The sequence below is a fragment of the Bos taurus genome, chromosome 6 (genome assembly GCF_002263795.3).
Source record: "Bos taurus isolate L1 Dominette 01449 registration number 42190680 breed Hereford chromosome 6, ARS-UCD2.0, whole genome shotgun sequence".
Taxonomy (NCBI): domain Eukaryota; kingdom Metazoa; phylum Chordata; class Mammalia; order Artiodactyla; family Bovidae; genus Bos; species Bos taurus.
The window spans coordinates 25413093-25431497 of NC_037333.1; the positions used below are offsets into that span (position 1 = coordinate 25413093).

At 37.8% G+C, this 18405-nt stretch overlaps 1 protein-coding gene across 1 annotated transcript; it reads left to right on the forward strand.

Annotated features, from left to right (window-relative positions):
- Positions 1 to 1183: 1183 nt before the first annotated feature.
- ADH6 (alcohol dehydrogenase 6 (class V)) lies at positions 1184 to 16752 on the forward strand. Its single transcript, NM_001046057.2, is given in 9 exon segments — positions 1184 to 1225; positions 3232 to 3333; positions 6473 to 6617; positions 9281 to 9368; positions 9477 to 9693; positions 11120 to 11380; positions 13137 to 13269; positions 15659 to 15797; positions 16462 to 16752. Coding segments are annotated over 9 exon segments (1128 nt in total). The 5' UTR covers positions 1184 to 1207; the 3' UTR covers positions 16487 to 16752.
- The last annotated feature ends 1653 nt before the right edge of the window (positions 16753 to 18405 follow it).

Sequence of the window (18405 nt, forward strand, 5' to 3'; positions counted from 1 at the left end):
AAACAGAGTATTTACATATTCTTGTCTGGAAAATCCTCTGGACAGAGGAGCCTGGTGGGCTAGAATCCATAGGGTTGCAAGAATCAGACACAACTTAGAGACTAAACCAAACCAACCACCTAACAAAGACAAAGGTAATTGAATTCACAATTTTAAACATCCCCAAATAGAAATCTCTAGATCCAGATGGTTTCATTGAAGGATTCAACCAAACATTTAAGGAATTAATGTCAATTCTATACACTCTCTCCCAGAAAACAGAAGAAGAAGAAATAATTTTATGAAATTATTATTACTAATAATAATCAGTAATGAAACTAAAATCAGACAAAGACAGTGCAAAAAAAGAAAACTAATACACCAAGTAGAATTTGTTCCAGATATGTAAAGCTTGTTCAGTATTTGAAAATTAATCAATATAATCCACTGTAATCTCACAGGCTAAGGAAGAAAATCATATGCTCATATCATGACACAGAAAGAGCATTTAATCTTCTTTTCTTCCCTTCTAGCTAAAACCTGCCTACTGGTGTTACCTTTCATTGGGAATGTATTTCCTTTTCCTCATGTTCATCAGGGTCCTGGTCAAGTCTCTTAATCCACATACAGAGATTTGCTCAAATTCAAATCCTGATTGTTAGGCTTCTTACCCAAATTGGTTTCAATTTCTCTGAGTAACCAGCTCAGCATACCAAGAGGTGAGGAGCTTATGCTAAACTCCTAGATAAAACTAGCTAGTAACATCCTAATTCCTCAACAATGTGACACATGCTTGGAAAACCAATGGGTTACTCAAATTTAGACTCATAGATACCATATCTGCATTGGAAAAACAACACAGACACAATTTTATACATGTTAATAGAAATTTTAAACTTGGACATTTAGAAGACCAAATTTAAAACTCAACAGAATGGATACTAAGAGGGAACCTCACGACTAATAGAAGAAAAACTGCACAATTTCACCTTTTGTGCTTTTGCACTGAGCTAAATCTTTTTCATATTATAATTAGGAACTTCCATCAAGGAACAGGAACATCTGTTTCCAGTTATGAGGTGTATTAATTACCTGATTAATACACAAAGGTCAGGACTCAGCCTCTTGATCAAACAGTGACCTCTACTCCCTTGGACTTTGAAAGTAACCAGAATCTCCTTTTCTCAGTATATTCATCTGTGGCCAGAAGAACACAGAGAAAATCAGCATGAGTACTACCGGGAAAGTAAGTATGGCATTCTTTTTTATGTCATATCATAAATGTGTCAACCTGTGTGCTTGTCTATTTACCAACACCTGGAGAAGGAAATGGCAACCCACTCCAGTGTTCTTGCCTGGAGAATCCCAGGGACGGGGGAGCCTGGTGGGCTGGCGTCTATGGGGTCGCACAGGGTCGGACACGACTGAAGCGACTTAGCAGCATCACTCAACTACTCTCTATACTCCTAAAAGTGGAAGACAATCTTAATCTTAATATCTCTCCTTCTCCTTCCCCTTTTCTTTTATTCCTTTTATGTGCCTTGCCTTTCTTCAGTGGTTTTTTTTTTTTTTTTCAGTCCTTTAATAGGCAATATATCAAGCCGTATATCAAACTTTCCAAAGTTAAAGATATATCCCCTCCTTAAAGGATCTCATACAGAGACATAGCAATTATGAAAGAGAGTCCAGGGGTAGTAAAAAAGAGAGGGGCATTGCTCCTAATCTTGCCTGGCTTCCCAGAGAAAGTGACATATAAAAGAAAACTTACAGATGTAAGAATTCACCAGGTAAAGGAGGAGACAGTTTTGCAGGTAGACGAAACATGAGGAAAAACAGAACAAAATTATCCAGAATTTTTCTGTTGTTCCTGAGGGCAGGAAATGACTAGAAATAAGGTTGGAAAGACTGACAGGAAGATCATGGAAAGCTCTGTAGACCATGTCAACAGATCCTGACAAACAATTGGTGACAATATCATTTTTAGGTAGGGAATTAGCATGGTAAGGATTATAGTTCAGGGCTTCCCTGTGGCTCAGACAGTAAAGAATCTGCCTGCAATTGGGAGACCTGGGTTCAATTCAGGTCTGGGTTAAGAAGATCCCCAGGGGGGCATGGCAACCCACTCCAGTATTCTTGCCTGGAGAATCCCCATTGACAGAGGAGCCTGGCGGGCTACAGTCCATGGGGTCACAAAGAGTCAGACACACAACTGAGCAGCTAAGCACAGCAACGCTATAAAAGATGGACTTCAAGGTGATGAACCAAGCCAGGTGAAAGGCAATGAGGACTGGACCACACAGTAGCAGCAGAAATGGAGAAGAGGGGTCAGATTACAGAAATTTTTAGATTGTGGAGGTTGAGGGAAAGAGACAAATCAAGGCTCTTTCCAGGTTTCTTTCTTGTATTATTGAATAGATTACATGGCAACTCATTGAAACAGAGAAAGCAAAGAACAAATTGTGTGCTGTGTCCACCACTGGTCAAGGGAAGGGGGATGGTGGAAGAAAGAAATAACAGTGTCTTCATGTTTTATCATGTTGAATTTGAGATACCTGTAGGACAGTCCAAAGGGTCTCAAAGAGTTGGACATGACTGAGCAACTAAGCACATTCAAATAGCCAATGAATAGAATCTAAAGCTTAGTAACAAGTCTGTTACAAAGATCATCTATATAAAAGTAATAATTGATTCTGTATAAACTAGGTGAAATCACATAGGATAATAATTTATAGTGAGAACGATGACGGGCTGAAATCAGAACCCTTGAAGGACTACCTTACCACCAACAACCTCTTCAATCTCAGTCTGCCAGTGACCACCACCATTTGATGAAATGCCACAGCTAGATGGTCTCCATTCCTGCCTGCACCCCAAAACTGATTCTCTCCCATACCTAGGACCACAAATAACTCTCACACTGCAATGTCATTTCTACCCTGAAACTGAACTACTTCGTTCATCATAAGATCAAAAGTATGACATCTATCCTCTTGGTTGTGTAGCAGTATGTACATACAGTTAGAATTGCAAGACTGATTTGAATACAGAGACTGATAGTACAAGAAAAGTTGAGTTGAGGTCAAGAGGCTACATTCTCAGTATATTTAAGCAATGATTTATTACTTTTTTTTTTTAATCTAGGCTTGAGTGTGAAAGAATTGGATTCAACCTTCTAATAATCATTAATATAGGAATGCTCTAACTCCCAATCCTAAGGAGTTTCCCTTTCTGCCTCCATATTCTTTTTCCCAGGTTATCAGGTGCAAAGCAGCCATAGTCTGGAAGCCTGGTGGATCATTTTCCATTGAGGAGGTAGAAGTGGCTCCACCAAAGGCAAAAGAAGTTCGCATAAAGGTAAAAAAAAAAAAAATCCACAATATTTCCACACCAAAACTCAGAGCTGTTCACTGTAGGTTATACATTCTTTTCACAATGTTCAACTCAGAAAGAAAACTATATGCTCTCCTATTTCTTTTTTTTTTTTTTATTTTTTAACTTTACAATATTATATTTGTTTTGCCATATATCAACATGAATCTGCCACAGGTATACACGTGTTCCCCATCCTAAACCCACCTCCCTCCTCCTTTCCCATACCATCCCTCTGGGTCATCCCAGTGAACAGTCTTTTGGACTCTATGGGAGAGGGAGAGGGTGGGATGATTTGGGAGAATGGCATTGAAACATGTATAATATCATATATGAAACGAGTCGCCAGTCTGGGTTTGATGCACGATACTGGATGCTTGGGGCTGGTGCACTGGGACGATCCTATTTCTTTTTTATTAAACATTTCCATTAGTCTTCAAATCCAAACAGAGAAACAGTTGGGAAGGTATAGCATAGGTTACATACCCAATGGACACTTATTTTTAACTACTACTAATTAAAATAAGTTTCTACCCACAAACCATACTTTAATCTGTACTTTCAATTTTCTTTATGATATTCTTCATGATATTTAAGTTACCTTGAAATACAGTCCTCCCCCTATATCTGCAGGGGATTGGTACCAAGACTCCCCCACTCCATACCAAAATCCTAGGAGGCTCAAATTCCTTATATAAAATGGTGTGGTATTTGCATATAACTTACACATATTCTCCTGTATACTTTATTCACCTCTGCTAAGTCACTTCAGTTGTGTCTGACTCTTTGTGACTCTATGGACTGTAGTCCGCCAGTCTCTGTCCATAGGATTCTCCATGCAAGAATACTGAAATGGGTTGTTGTGCCCTCCTCCAGGGGATCTTCCTGACCCAGGGGTCAAACCCATGTCTCTTTCATCTCCTGCATTGGCAGAAGGGTTCTTTACCACTAGCGCCTAGGTTACTTAAAAATACCTAATACAAGATAAATGCTATACAAATTGTTATAAATACAATGTAAATGGTATATAAATAGTTGCCAGCATGCATCAAATTCAAGTTTTGTTTGGGGGACTTTATGGATTTTTTTTAAATAATTTCAATCCCTTATTGGTTGAATCCATGGATGAAAAACCCATGGATAAGAAGGATTGACTGTATGTTTTATGAAATTTTGTTTGATTATAGATAAATCAAGACTCAGTCTTTGGAATTCAGGTTAGAGCTGGAAGAGGCTTACAGATACCTGTTATTTTAAAAATAAGATTAAAATCAATAATGTACAGGACTCTTCTAGCAGTTAAATAAGAACAGAGACTTCAACTGCTTTTCTCAACCTTGCTTATATGTCTGGAATCATTTGGGAGCTTTAGAGAATGCTGAAAACTGAATCCCACCCTTAGACATTTTGAATTTGTGATTTATCTGGTGTGGAGTGCAGTCTGATTGGGCTTCCTAAGGGGCGTTAGTGGTAAAGAACCCTCCTGCCAAGCAGGAGACCTGGGTTTGATCCCTGGGTTGGGAAGATTCCCTGGAGGAGGGCATGGCAATCCACTCAGTATTCTTGCCTGGAGAATCCCCTGGACAGAGGAGTTTGGCAGATTATAGTCCATAGGGTTACAAAGAGTCAGACACGACTGAAGCAGCTTAGCATGCACACAGGCTGATCATTAGAGTTTTTAAATCTCCCCTAGGTGATTCTAATAAAAGGCTACCAGTCCAGAAGGTAGCTCACCTGACTTCTAGTTCAGTTTCTTTTGAATTTTCACTATTTAATGTTAGTAATGATGAATAAGTATTGTTTATTAATGGATCACAGAGGGATCATCATTTTCTGAGTTACCTTGCCTGTGCAATCCATGCCCTCTTTTCAAAAAGTCTTCTCTGGCCTATATGATCCATGGAGTGCACAGAAGGTCATTTGGCCATCTCTATTCACTCTCCACCCACAGGATCGCAACTCATACAGAGATGTGGACACCAACTCAAAAACATCCAGCCATTATCTGATAAGCTACAAATCTGAATCTCTCACTCAAGAATTTGAACAAGATACAAAGTCTGAGCAAGACAGGGGATGGAGGGAGCCATTATCTGATAAGCTACAAATCTGAATCTCTCACTCAAGAATTTGAACAAGATACAAAGTCTGAGCAAGACAGGGGATGGAGGGAACTAGAGAGGCTGGAGGGACTAAAGGCTGGCAGTCATTTTTAACCATGCGATCATATGAATAAGAGAAAGCCTGTCTTCAGAGAATGATAGGAAAATGCAGCTATACACACACTGAGTCAAAGTAGACAGATGAAGACAAAGGCTGCTTGATGGATTTCTAGATCCATTAATTCTAACTGCACTGCTTACAGTCAGGTTACAGGCAATTTTATGATACCCTTCAAATTATCCCCCTTTTACATGGTCAAATTTCAATAGATTTTAATTCTTGACTTAGCCATGTGTGTGTATGTGTGTGTGTGTGTGTGTGCACGCACATGCATTCCAACCCCATACCCATTTTAGAGATGAATAGACTGAGACTCAGAAGGACAATTCCTCCCCTGATCACACAGTTAAACAGGGGTGCAGAGCCAAGATTTCAGCTCTGAACTCTTTAGTAACCACTGCTCTGAGTGCCTCCACTTTAAACTATCTGGCTGATTTACAACAAAAAGTGGTATTACAACTTGTACCAATAACATAACTGTAAAGCCCTCATGTGAAATAAATTAAAACCTCAATTATAATAGGAGGCATTATCCCTCTCCTTCCTATATTCCAATTCCTTCATTTCTATAATTGGTCTTGCTCCTCCACACTCCCACCCACAAGCTACAGTGAAGCACAAAGTGAGACCTTTGATGCCACATGTGGTTTTACAACGGTCTCTTCTGAGCCCATCCTACCCTCTCCAGTAAGTTTTAAAATCATTTGATGTCAAAATTAGCTAGTGAAAAACATTGTATTGATTGAAACACATTACTGGCCCTTGTCCAGAATTAAAACTAAGAAATTAATGCATTAATATTAATGCAGCATATCAAACTACCAAAACACTTTACAACATTAACAATTCTACAACATCTCTGAGACAGAGAAAACTATATTCCTCTTTGCCTTCCATACAGATGGTGGCCACGGCGCTCTGTGGGACTGAGATGAAAATGTTGAAGGATAAAAATCTTCAGCACCAACACTACCCTATCATTATGGGCCATGAAGGAGCTGGAATAGTCGAGAGTGTGGGAGAAGGAGTGAGCACAGTGAAAGCAGGTATGAACTGGTACCTGGAATTAGGAGATAGCAGCAACTTGGAACCCACCTCAGGAATAAAAAGTATCCCTTAAATTATGTTAAGCATAAATGAAATAAAAGGTAAAATATTGCCCATTTCTTAGAAAAGGAGGGTTAAGTATAAATTACAGAAAAATACTAAATGTATTCTTTATACTTATATTTTGATATTAATAAAAATAAAAAATAGAATGTACTGAAATTGAACTTGAAAGAAAGTGCAAATGAGACAAAAATTTCCTCAAAAAAATCAACTGAGAGAAACTGTTGAACAATTGTTTAAATGAAGCATATGATAAGTATGATAAATAGTTCAACTATGATAAACAGTTGAACACATTAGTGAACTAAATAGGGAAGAAGTTCAGAACTGGATCAAATTAATGTAGGAATTTAATATAGGATTAAGTTTGCCTTTCAATTTTGAGGGGGGAACATGGATTTCAACATATAATATTGAAACAACTGGATAGTTTTCTGGAGAATAAAAGTAACTTGAGTTGCTATTACATTTTTATAGAAAGAAAGATGCTATATGAATCCAAGAATTAAATGTGAAAAGCAAAACCATAGAAGTATTATAAATTATTGTAACAGAACATTTTGTAATACCTCAGAGAAGAGAAGGAAATTTTAACCAACACAAAAAATTCAGATGTAAAATAACATATCGATAAATTTGAAAATAAAGTTCTTTAAAATTCTGTGTTAAAAAAATACCCTTCCCCCAAATCAACAAGCCAATATCACGGGCAGATTTCTTTAATTTATAAAGAATTCTTTAACACTAACTTATGAAAATTGGCAAAGGAAATGTACATCTAGTTTGGAAGGAAATATATAGAGAGATATAGATATATACACATATACACACAAATGCTTTTTAAGCATCTAAGAAGATGCCCAATCTCAAACCCTAAATAAATTAAAATTTTAAAGACAACAGAAAAACTGTTTATCTAAAAAATTAGCAAAGACTTGAAAGTGTAATATTTAGGGCTGACAACCTTTAAGGTTGTAAGACTAAAGTTCTCAACCTCAGTTGATAGGCTGTCAGCTGGGGCTACAGCCCTCAGCTCCTTGAAGCTGCTCACATTCCTTCTCATGGGGTCCCTTTACCCACTTCTAGCCTCAGAGCTGCAATGGCACATCAAGTCCTTCTCATGCTTTGAATCGCTTTTTCCTCCTCTTCTGCTTTCCTCTTGTCTCCTTTCATGGATCTTTGGTGAAGAAGATCACTCAGTCGTGTCCCACTCTTTGCGACCCCATGGACTGTAGCCTATCAGGCTCCTCTGTCCAAGAGACTTTCCAGGCAATAGTACTGGAGTGGATTGCCATTTCCTTCTCCAGGGAACTTCCTGACCCAGGGATCGAACCAGGTCTCCCACATTGTAGACAGATGCTTAACCATCTGAGCCACCAGGGAAGTCCTTTGGTCCACCTAAATAACCCAGGATAATCTCCTATTTTAATGTCAATTGCTTAGTAATCTTAATTACATCTGCAAAGCCTCTCTTCTTTCCATGTAACATTCACAGGCATGATAACTTGACATATTTAATTTCTGGGAATTAGGATAAGACATCTTTGGTGAGCCATTTTAGAAATTCTGTCTACCACAGACCATGCGTGCTCAAAATATTCATTGCATTGTTCTTTTTCATGTCAGAGAGGAAGAAATAATAAAAATAGAAAACAACCTAAATGTCTGTCAGTACACAGGGTGCTGCTTAAATATAAATTACAATATATTTATATAACAGAATACTATGTAAATATTAAATAAATGATAGAATGCTGTATCATTCTGAGATAAGAAATCTCCAAGATCAGCTGTTAAATAAAAAAGCAAAGCCTATGATAGGGTACATAGTATACTAGTTTTTGTATTTCTAAAGGGATTATGTCTCTGAAAAATACCTTGGATATTGATAAAAGTAATTGCCTTTAGGGTGGGAGAAGGAAGACTAGAGACTTGGATGTCAATTTTCACTTGTGCTGTTTAAATTTTACCATGAGTATGTATTATTTTTTTAAAAAACTGAAAATAAATGAAATTCTACAAATTATTTTTACAGAAAATATGAAGTAAATTGCTCTGGTTTACAAGGATAGACAATGGGGCAGTCAGTAAGTCCATCACAGGCAGGTTATTCTAATATTCTTCTTATACTTGGAACATTAGTAGAAAAAACTGCCTACCTCTGGAGAAAGGATTGATATAAAACACAGAAGGTAGCATGGAGACAATCCTCTCTCCCGGATCCAGAAGCTTATTCTGTGAGTTTGTGGTATCCAGACAATTTTAAATTCAATTCCTGACACCAGAAGTTTTATAGGAAATGTAAGAAAAGACTTGGCTGAGTGGCTACATGACAAAGCCATCTGGTGCCTCAAGAGGAACTTAGAAAGGAAGCAAATCTGAGGCCAGCCCCTTGGGAGTCAGACATTGAGCCCAGGGCTAGGCACACATGCCAAAGATATCCCCTTTTTCGTAAGTATTCTCCACAATAGCAAGCACAATTAAATGTGGAACTAATTCTTAGTTATATTTTCTTGAGCGCCTTGTTGTTGAGTTCCTGAGATACCGCTATCTCTTTACTTTAAAAATAATGCCTTAATAAACAATTTTGCTTTCTTAGGAGATAAAGTTATCGCACTCTTTCTACCACAGTGTGGTGAATGCACCTCTTGCCTTAATTCTGCAGACAATTTTTGTATAAAACTCAAGTAAGTTTTTACAAACTTTTTTTTGAAAAATTAATTCAATTTCCTTAAAAGGAATCTAAACTTTCTGCTTCCAAATAAATGTTTTTTGTTTGCTTTTGTCTATAAAAGACAGGCAGAAACCCACCTGATGTCTGATGGTACCAGTAGATTTACCTGCAAGGGAAAACCAGTATACCACTTTGGGAATACAAGCACCTTCTCTGAATACACAGTAATGGATGAAATCTCAGTCGCCAAGATTGATGCAGCTGCACCTCTGGAGAAAGTATTCCTAGTTAGCTGTGGTTTTTCTACTGGGTATGGTGGTGCAATCAATACTGCCAAGGTGAGAAGCATTTATATCCATTATGAATGTAATTGTTGACATATGGAGTTGGAAGGCCTTATGTATCTGGGCCATGTCTGATCATATAGCCTGAGAGAGACTCGCAAACCTGCCTCAAAACATCCTCAAGTTCTTTATTATTGCCTAGTCACCTAAACTCCCTTGCACATATTTCCCATTCCTTCTTGGTCAGTAGTATGTGGCAGATTAAGTCTAGATGCCATTCACAAGTGGAGACATCAGGTATTCCTGGAAGTGAAACATAATACAGTTTTAAAATGACTATATATCCTTCCACATTCCAGTTAATTCTTTTTTTCTTTCAACATACATTTATGGGGCCATTCACTGTTCCAGGTGCTGGGATTCAACAGCTAAAAGTGCCCATTGAGCTTCTATTCTGTTATTTAACAGATGGTGAAAAGTTCCTATAAAAACAAAAGGGAAGTAAAAAGACCAATTGATGGAGAAGATGTTGGCATATAAAACAGACTAGTCAGGTAACCCCACTCTGGTTGAGTGGGTTACTGCTTTGTTTGATTTTATTTTTTTTTCTTTTTGGTGGTACCACATTGACTTGCAGGATCTCAGTTTCCCAACAAAGGACTGAATACAAGCCACAGCAGACAAAGCCTGGAATCCTAACCACTAGGCCACTGGGGAACTCTAGAGTAGGTTACTGTTAAATGACAGTTTCTTGAATATCACCCAAACCTGCCTAGCTTCTTTCTTTAAGTGGTTAATAAATTTCCTTTTTTAAAATTTTTTTCTTTTGTATTTCTTATTTGTATTGGAGTATAGCCGATTAACAATGTTATGATAGTTTTAGGTGAACAGCAAAGGCACTCAGCCATACTCAGCCATGTATCCATTCTCCCCCAAACCCCTCTCCCATCCAGGCTGAAGCAGCAAGTGAATTTTGGTTCTTTATTTTTTTCCAATCTCCATTAGTCCTTATACTATCCAGAGACTTAGTATGGGGTTCAATTTAAATTAGTCTCATTTTAGACCCAATAAAAAATAAGTCTTTACTTATAAGGCACTGACATTATAAGTGAAGCAAAGTTTATGGATATCCAAAAGAAAAGAGAAGGGAAATGTTGCAAGAAGGTGGAAAACTCAAAAATATATGGAATTAAATACTCTGTTAAATAAGTCTTAAGAGTCAATGAAAGTTCATTAAACTTCTTCTATTTACCCTAATTCCTGAGACTTAAAACTCTTTTTACAGGTTAGTTTTTGCTCCTCTGTCAAAAAGTATCCCATATCTAGAAATATGTTGAGAAGCTAAAACTCTCTAGTCACATGTTTTATTTGAAGATGGCCTTTGTTTATGTCTCATAAAAAAGTACATTCAGATCTTGTCTGTCCAATTAAGTAACAGTATTGTTCTCTTTGCTCTTTTTTTCTGCCTTTGGGTATGCAGGTGACCCCAGGCTCCACTTGTGCTGTGTTTGGCCTGGGAGGAGTTGGCCTGTCTGTTATCATGGGTTGCAAAGCAGCTGGAGCAACCAGGATCATTGCAGTGGACATCAACAAAGACAAATTTGAGAAAGCAAAGGAAGTGGGTGCCACCGAGTGCATCAACCCACAGGACTATGAGAAACCCATCCAAGAAGTTTTATTTGACCTGACAGGTGATGGTGTGGACTTTAGTTTTGAGGTCATTGGAAATCCAGAAACTGTGGTATGTGATTTTGAATTATGAAAATCACTGCTATTTCTATCAGTCATTGTTTTTGTTTTAAGATTTATGTATTTATTGGCTGTGGTAGGTCTTCATTGCTGCACATAGGGCTCCCTCTAGTTGTGGTGAGTGAGGGCTACTCTATAGTGGTGCACGGGCTTCTCATTTCCATGGATTTTCTCTTGTGAAGCAGAGGCTCTAGGCGCCTGGGCTTCAGTAGTTGCAGTGCATGGGCTCAGAAGTTGTGGCACACAGGCTTAGTCATGCCACGGCAGGCGGGATCTTCCCTGACCAGGTATCGAATCTGTGTCCCCTGCATTGGAAGGCAGATTCTTATCGATTGGACCACCAGGGAAGCCCCCAGTCTTTATTTCAGATTTTTAACTGAGTGAAAATTCTAAAATTCCCTCCACAATCTTCTATTTAATTCTCTTTGTGCCCCTGACATCCCACCTGGCACCTTCTGTCTACTCTTATAAATATATTCACTATCCCAAACACTGAACCCCCATACTGAGTTTTCTTCTCCCTCTGTTCCATTATATCAATACTATTCCTTCAAATAAGCAGACAGCCTACAATAGACAGGAAAAAAAAGCTTTGTAAGGAATTCTTACTGAATTATTTCATAATAAGGAGCAGCTTAGTAACTATAACTTCCAAGCCAGAAGATTTAAATGTGGTAAGAATAATTAATGACCCTGCAAAGCTCTACACTTTCACAAAGTTTATCATGTTGGATCTGAGATAATCATCCAAGAAACATTATTTACCAACCTTGATTAAAAGAGTTCAAGAATGAAGGGAAAAAAATGGTAATTTTTCTGGCTGAATATGGTTTATGTAAGAATATAAATGGATAGGACATTATTTCACAAATTGAGACTCTCTTTCTTTGGGACTGTAGAAATAGCATACTATTGGGTTGCATGTCTCCATCTTCTAATCAGCTCCATGAAAACCCAAGATCTGTCTCTTCCAACTGAGACCCTTTCCTCAGCTTACAAAATGTTTCCATTCCTCACTACACATAAATCCTCTCATCTATAAAAATGATATAACAAAATCATAGGCTTTCCTGCAGATAGTCTTGCTCCCAAAAATAGCGTTTCAAAATAAATAATGGGAACATGCTTATTTATAACTTTGCTAATATATGATGCTATACAAATAGCCAACTATATTTTTCAGTATCTAAAAGAATATGCTAAGTCGCTTCAGTCATGTCTGACTCTTTGCAGTCCCACAGACTATAGCCCACCAAGCTCCTCTGTGCATGGAATTCTCCAGGCAAAAATACTGGGGCGGGGGGGAGGCGGGGTTTGCATTTTCTTCTCCAGGGGATCTTCCCAACCCAGGGATTGAACTTGCATCTCTAACATCTCCTGCACTGGGAGAAGGGTCCTTTATCACTAGGGCTACCTGGGAAGCCCTATGAATATGTCAGCTCTAACTAACCACCTGTGTCAGTATAAAAATTATTACTGTCATTATTATTATTACTACTACCATGGGTGCCTTTATTTTCATTTTTTTATTCTCATCTATTGTACCAGATACTATACTCTGTAGCACACAATGTCTTATTTATGTTTCAGTGCCTTCTTAGAAAATAAATGTTATTTCAAATGAGGACAAGGAGCATCAGAAAAGCATGTAACAGACCACTGAGAACAGTCAAGCTGAGATTCAGACTTAGGTCCAACTCTCAAGTACACCTCTTAACCCCTCATTGTTTTCCATTGCTTTACAACAGGCAGCTGCCCTGGCCTCCTGCCGTGAGAGCCATGGGGTCTGCGTGATTATTGGGTTAATCATTGGTGTCCAACTCAACATCAGTGGCCACTTGTTCTTCTCAGGACGCTCTTTAAAGGGATCTGTTTATGGAGGTATGAATGATTCAGGGAAGAATGGAAATGTGTGGGATTATAGAGGAGGGAAGTAGAGAAATGTGTAATGAATGCTTGAATGAGAGCTTTAGATTATAGTTGTTTCAACACACAAGTATCTAAGATAAGGGGATGAATATTGATGTATGCAGTTGCTTCTTAGGAATTTTTCTTCTCATGCAAAGGAAGAGATTTTTTTTAATTGATTAGTGTCCAAAGTTTAATGCAAATTCTAAATCAAAAAGGAAAGGCAATACTGTGATCAATAACTATTCAATTCAGTTACATGACGGCCAACTGGAATTCTTTGGAGAAAATACTGAATTCTTAGTAAATGGTTCAACTAATGTTAAATCTTACCCAAAACAATCGAGTTGGCATTGTACAACTCAAAGACATTAAACATAATAAACTCATGATTGAAAAGAGAAATGACCGATAAAATTGAAAGAGAATATTTTTTCCTGAGGAAAAAAAATTTTTCATACAATCTCTTGGTTTTCCATTTTTTAAACCTGTCTTACAACTTATATATTTTAAAGACTCTAGAAGCATTTTCTTACTGAGGAAGTAGAAAACAAACTAAAATAAATCTGTGTGGGATTCTAAGCTCATAAGCAAGCAACCTGATAATTAAGAGACATATACTTATCCAGAGATTTGGGGGAAATTTGAATTCTTGGGCAAAAGAGATGAGAACCAGGAGCTACCTGAATTTTGGGGACTGGTGATCCATTTGTGTTCTCCCAACTACTTATGGCAGTGTACTGTAGGTACCAGGAATCTTACCGAATTCATGGGCATAGAGTAGAAAAATGGCATGGCCAGCCAAAAAAAATAATAAATCAGTTTGATTATCAGTTCCCCCATTTGGGATAATTAGACATACCCATTGCTATTTCCCTCTAGAGACAATATTTCCCTTCGAGACAATAATTGTTGATTCCAAATACACATACTCAGTTAACTCTTGTTAAATAGGATCACTAATATTTCAAATAAAACTCACAAGGAAACTATTTTGCTCGACACCTATACGTTCGTATAATGGTCATGAATGTAAGTTAATTCCTTCTACAGATAGTATAATCCACTGGTTTCAAAGGTTTTCAGTTAAAGGATAGCCTCTAAGGACAGGACTGCTAAACCTCCTATAATGTACACAGTGAAACAATTTCCCCCTAAAATTAGTGGCCTTGTTCACAAACACTATCTAGCCTAGTTCTATGTTCCTGGACCCATCTTTTTTTGTTTTTGTTTTTGTTTTTTTTTTTTTGGTTAAAAGAAGAAACAAAAAACAAGTGAAAGTGTTCTTTACATAGATATAAAAATGCTTTATCAGATCACCAATCAACAGGTAGAAAAGACTTCAAAAGTTGTTATCACAAGAAAAAAATGGTAACTATGTGTGGTGATGGATGTTAACTAAACTTAGTTCAGTAGTAATAATTTTATAATATATACATATATCAAATCATTATACATAGAAAACAAATATGTTACATATTAATTACACTTCAACTTTTTAAATGATAAAAACAAATAGAAAAACACACCATGCCTCATGTCATAACACAGAGCATCAGAATTCTTGATTACAAATAATTAAAACCAACTTAAACAGAAAATAAATGTATTGGAAGTGTTTTAGATAGTGTTGAGAATAGTTTTGGGAAGGCTGGAGAAACTGGCTGGGGCTGGAACCAAGAAAAGCAAATAACTGCCTAGACCCTGTCACAGAACCAGCTGCTTAGGACACTTGCCTCCTTGCAAAATCACTCACCCTTTTCAGAAATGAGCAGACCACCAAATTCTTTGTGGTGACTCACTGGGCATGTCGCTCAGCACAGTGCTAAACAAGAAGACAATGTTTCTTGAGACTCACAAGAACAGAGAAAATACAATGCTAAGTTTTATATTATCTTAACTGACTCCATCTTTTCCTGTGCAATTTTACTTCCTAAAGGCACATTTTATTCTTATCTCGCTTTATAAACATTCATTTTTCAAAAGCTGTCACTGAGCACTGCCATGGTGAAAGTTCTTCTCTTCCCTTAAAATATTTGGCTCTTTCATGAAGCTGCAGATCAACACACACACACACACACACACACACACACACACACATGAAGCATCTCTAAGAAGAGGTCCATGTTCTAGTTGCTGTAAACAAATACTCCTCCGCAGGCCCAGAGGTCTCCTCCAGGATAAAAGCCTTCCACACAAAGTATACGGCTGGGACAGGCATTCATTCTCCTGATGGTCCAGACAAGTTAGCAGGAAATCCTTGTATTTCCTCAAAGCCAACACCTCCAGCAACAAATTGTAGGGCCTTTCTTGTATACTGGCTCTCGTGTATAAAATCTGTTGTTTATCTGTGTATTTCCAGGCTGGAAAGGCAGAGATGGTGCCTCTAAACTGGTTTCTGATTATATGGCAAAGAAGATTAACCTAGATGCACTAATTACCCATTCTCTGAATCTTGACAAAATCAATGAAGCAGTTGAATTAATGAAAACGGGAAAATGGCAAGTGACTCACACTATTTTTATGTCTGAGTATTTGGGGCCAAGAGAAATGGTGTGTGGAGGTGGGGGAGGCCAGGGAAGTCATGGCTGGAGAAGCCACATACAGGCAGCTGAAGGAAGTTTCAGGAATTTGCAAAAAATCTCCTTCCCTTATGCATTTTGTTTTATTACCACTTTATAATACATAATTCTTAAAATACTTAAATGATCACCTACCCTTACCACTAGAATTTTATTTCCAATTTGGTATTGCTTTAAATGTACATTAACTTACTGAAGTTAGCTCATAAAATTCTAGCCCAAATTTAAGTTCATAATTTATAAAAAGACAATTATTATTTTTGTCGTTCTATTTCAAAGGAGAAATTATCTCTAGAATTCTAAATTCTAGCACCTATCTTTGGCCCACAAACCAAACACTAGCCATAAACTGGACATTAGTATTCCCCAAGAGAGTATAAGCCTACTTACATATTCCTTACTCTTGGGGTTTCACATCATTTTGAAAAATCTCATAACTGATTTAATCTGCCTATTTTCACCTAAACTTTAGGAAAGGGAATTCAATTTGTTCATTGGTATACAAAGTGAAAATTTGAAATTCAAATCACAAATGTTGCTTTAGAAACATTTCAACTTTTTTTTTCCTTTCCTTTCTTTTTAGTGTCCGCTGTGTCCTGTTACTTTAAGTATGATGCTCACCAACTAAAGGCCATTTGCATAATTTCACAATTTAGAAGAATTATCCACACAACGCTATTTCTATCTGCTTGCCTCTGATTCATTTAGCAATGGGCTCATATCCAGCTTCTACTGTCATCACTTCATCACCATTGTTCTTATGTGACCAAGTGTCACCCAGGAATATCCTCCCTTTCAGAGCTAGATTAAAGTTGATTTGAATCACCCAATCCCAGACCCTTCAAATAAATAAAAATCACCCAGGATACTCCCATTGCATCGTTCTCTCTCTGTCTGAGCCCACATTTCCTTGCACACTGTGTTTCTTCCACATCAAGTTCTGCCCTATTTCACACCAAAGAAACAAAACTCACCATTCATGAGCTTATTGTACATTCAATAAGCCACAAGTTCCAGGAAATCTGTACCTCCCAAGAAGCCCTCAGCCAATGACTGATAAAAGTTGCTAGAAAATACACAGTCGACAGAGTATCCCTATAAGATTAAACTCCAACTGTCCACTTTGATAGTCAGCTTTAAAAACACACTCTTACACCCAAATGCATAGCAGCATTATTCATAATAGCCAAAAAGTGGAAGCAACCCAAGTGTCCATCAACAGAGGATGGATAAAAAAAAATTGTGCATGTACACACAATGGAATTATATTCACCCCTGAAAGGAAACAAACTCTGACACATGGGTGATAACATGGATGAAACTTGAAGACATTATACTAAGTGAAAAAAAAAATCAGTTATTCAAGTACAATTGTGAGCTGGATCCCATTGTAAGATGGACCCCAATGATCCCCACCTTCTGGTATTCATGCACTTGTGTAATCCCCTCTCCTTAAATGTGGGTTGGACTTAATGACTCAATTTTCACAGCAGAAATGATGAGACATTGTTTCTGAAATTGAGTTCTATTCCATCTGGGGAGTGTCTCTCTTCTATTGCTTGTTCTGGGAGAAGCCAGCTGGTACATTAAGAAGCAGCCTGAGGAGAGGGCTTGAGCTTAGAAATGGGTCTTCTGAGGCTTGTAAACAACTACGTAAGTGAAACTGGAAGAACATTCTTCCTGAGCCAAGCTTTGAGATGACAAGCCCTGGTCAATACCTCAATTACAGCTTTGTGAGACACCCTGAACCAAACCACTCAGCTCAGCTATTCCCTGATTCCTGATTAATAGACACTTTGAGAACACAAATGCTTATTTTAAAGCACTAAGCAACAGATAACTAATATACTGGTAGTAAGTGAGATACAGTCTCTCTTGGCATGCTCTTGGGGTGAAATTACTGTGAGTCTCCTGTAATTAATTTGGATGGGATACAGATTACAGGATATGCGCTGCCTCGTGCAGTATTATAGCACTTGAGAGATAAGATGGCAATGGTAATAATGAGGGCTGTGGATTTAGTTATTGTTAAGTGTCATCAATTCACTGAAGGGAAAAAATGATAGGCTTGAGTCAGACAACAATCAACCAAGAGTATGACTAACAACCACAAGACTTCTATAGCGGCATTTAAATGTCCCCTTATCTCCTACAACTAGAGGACAAATTGGGCTGAAAAATCAGGCCAATGATTTAATTATGATATTAGCAAAATTGCAGAGAAGTTTTCATCTATAAATCTGTCACTAAAATCAGGGCAATGATAGGAAAGAGGTGATATCTTAAAACTGAACTGGACTATCTTAACTTTGAACTGCAGATTCTCCTAAATGCTATAGGCCTAAAGAAGTGTGCCACTCCCCCTTGCCACAGGCAGTAGCCTATCCTTGCCTGGAGACCACAAGGAGCCTTACTAAGGTGAAAGTGAAAGTGAAGTCGCTCAGTCATGTCCAACTCTTTTCGACCCCATGGACTGTAGCCTATCAGGCTCCTCCGTCCATGGGATTTTCCAGGCAAGAATGCTGGA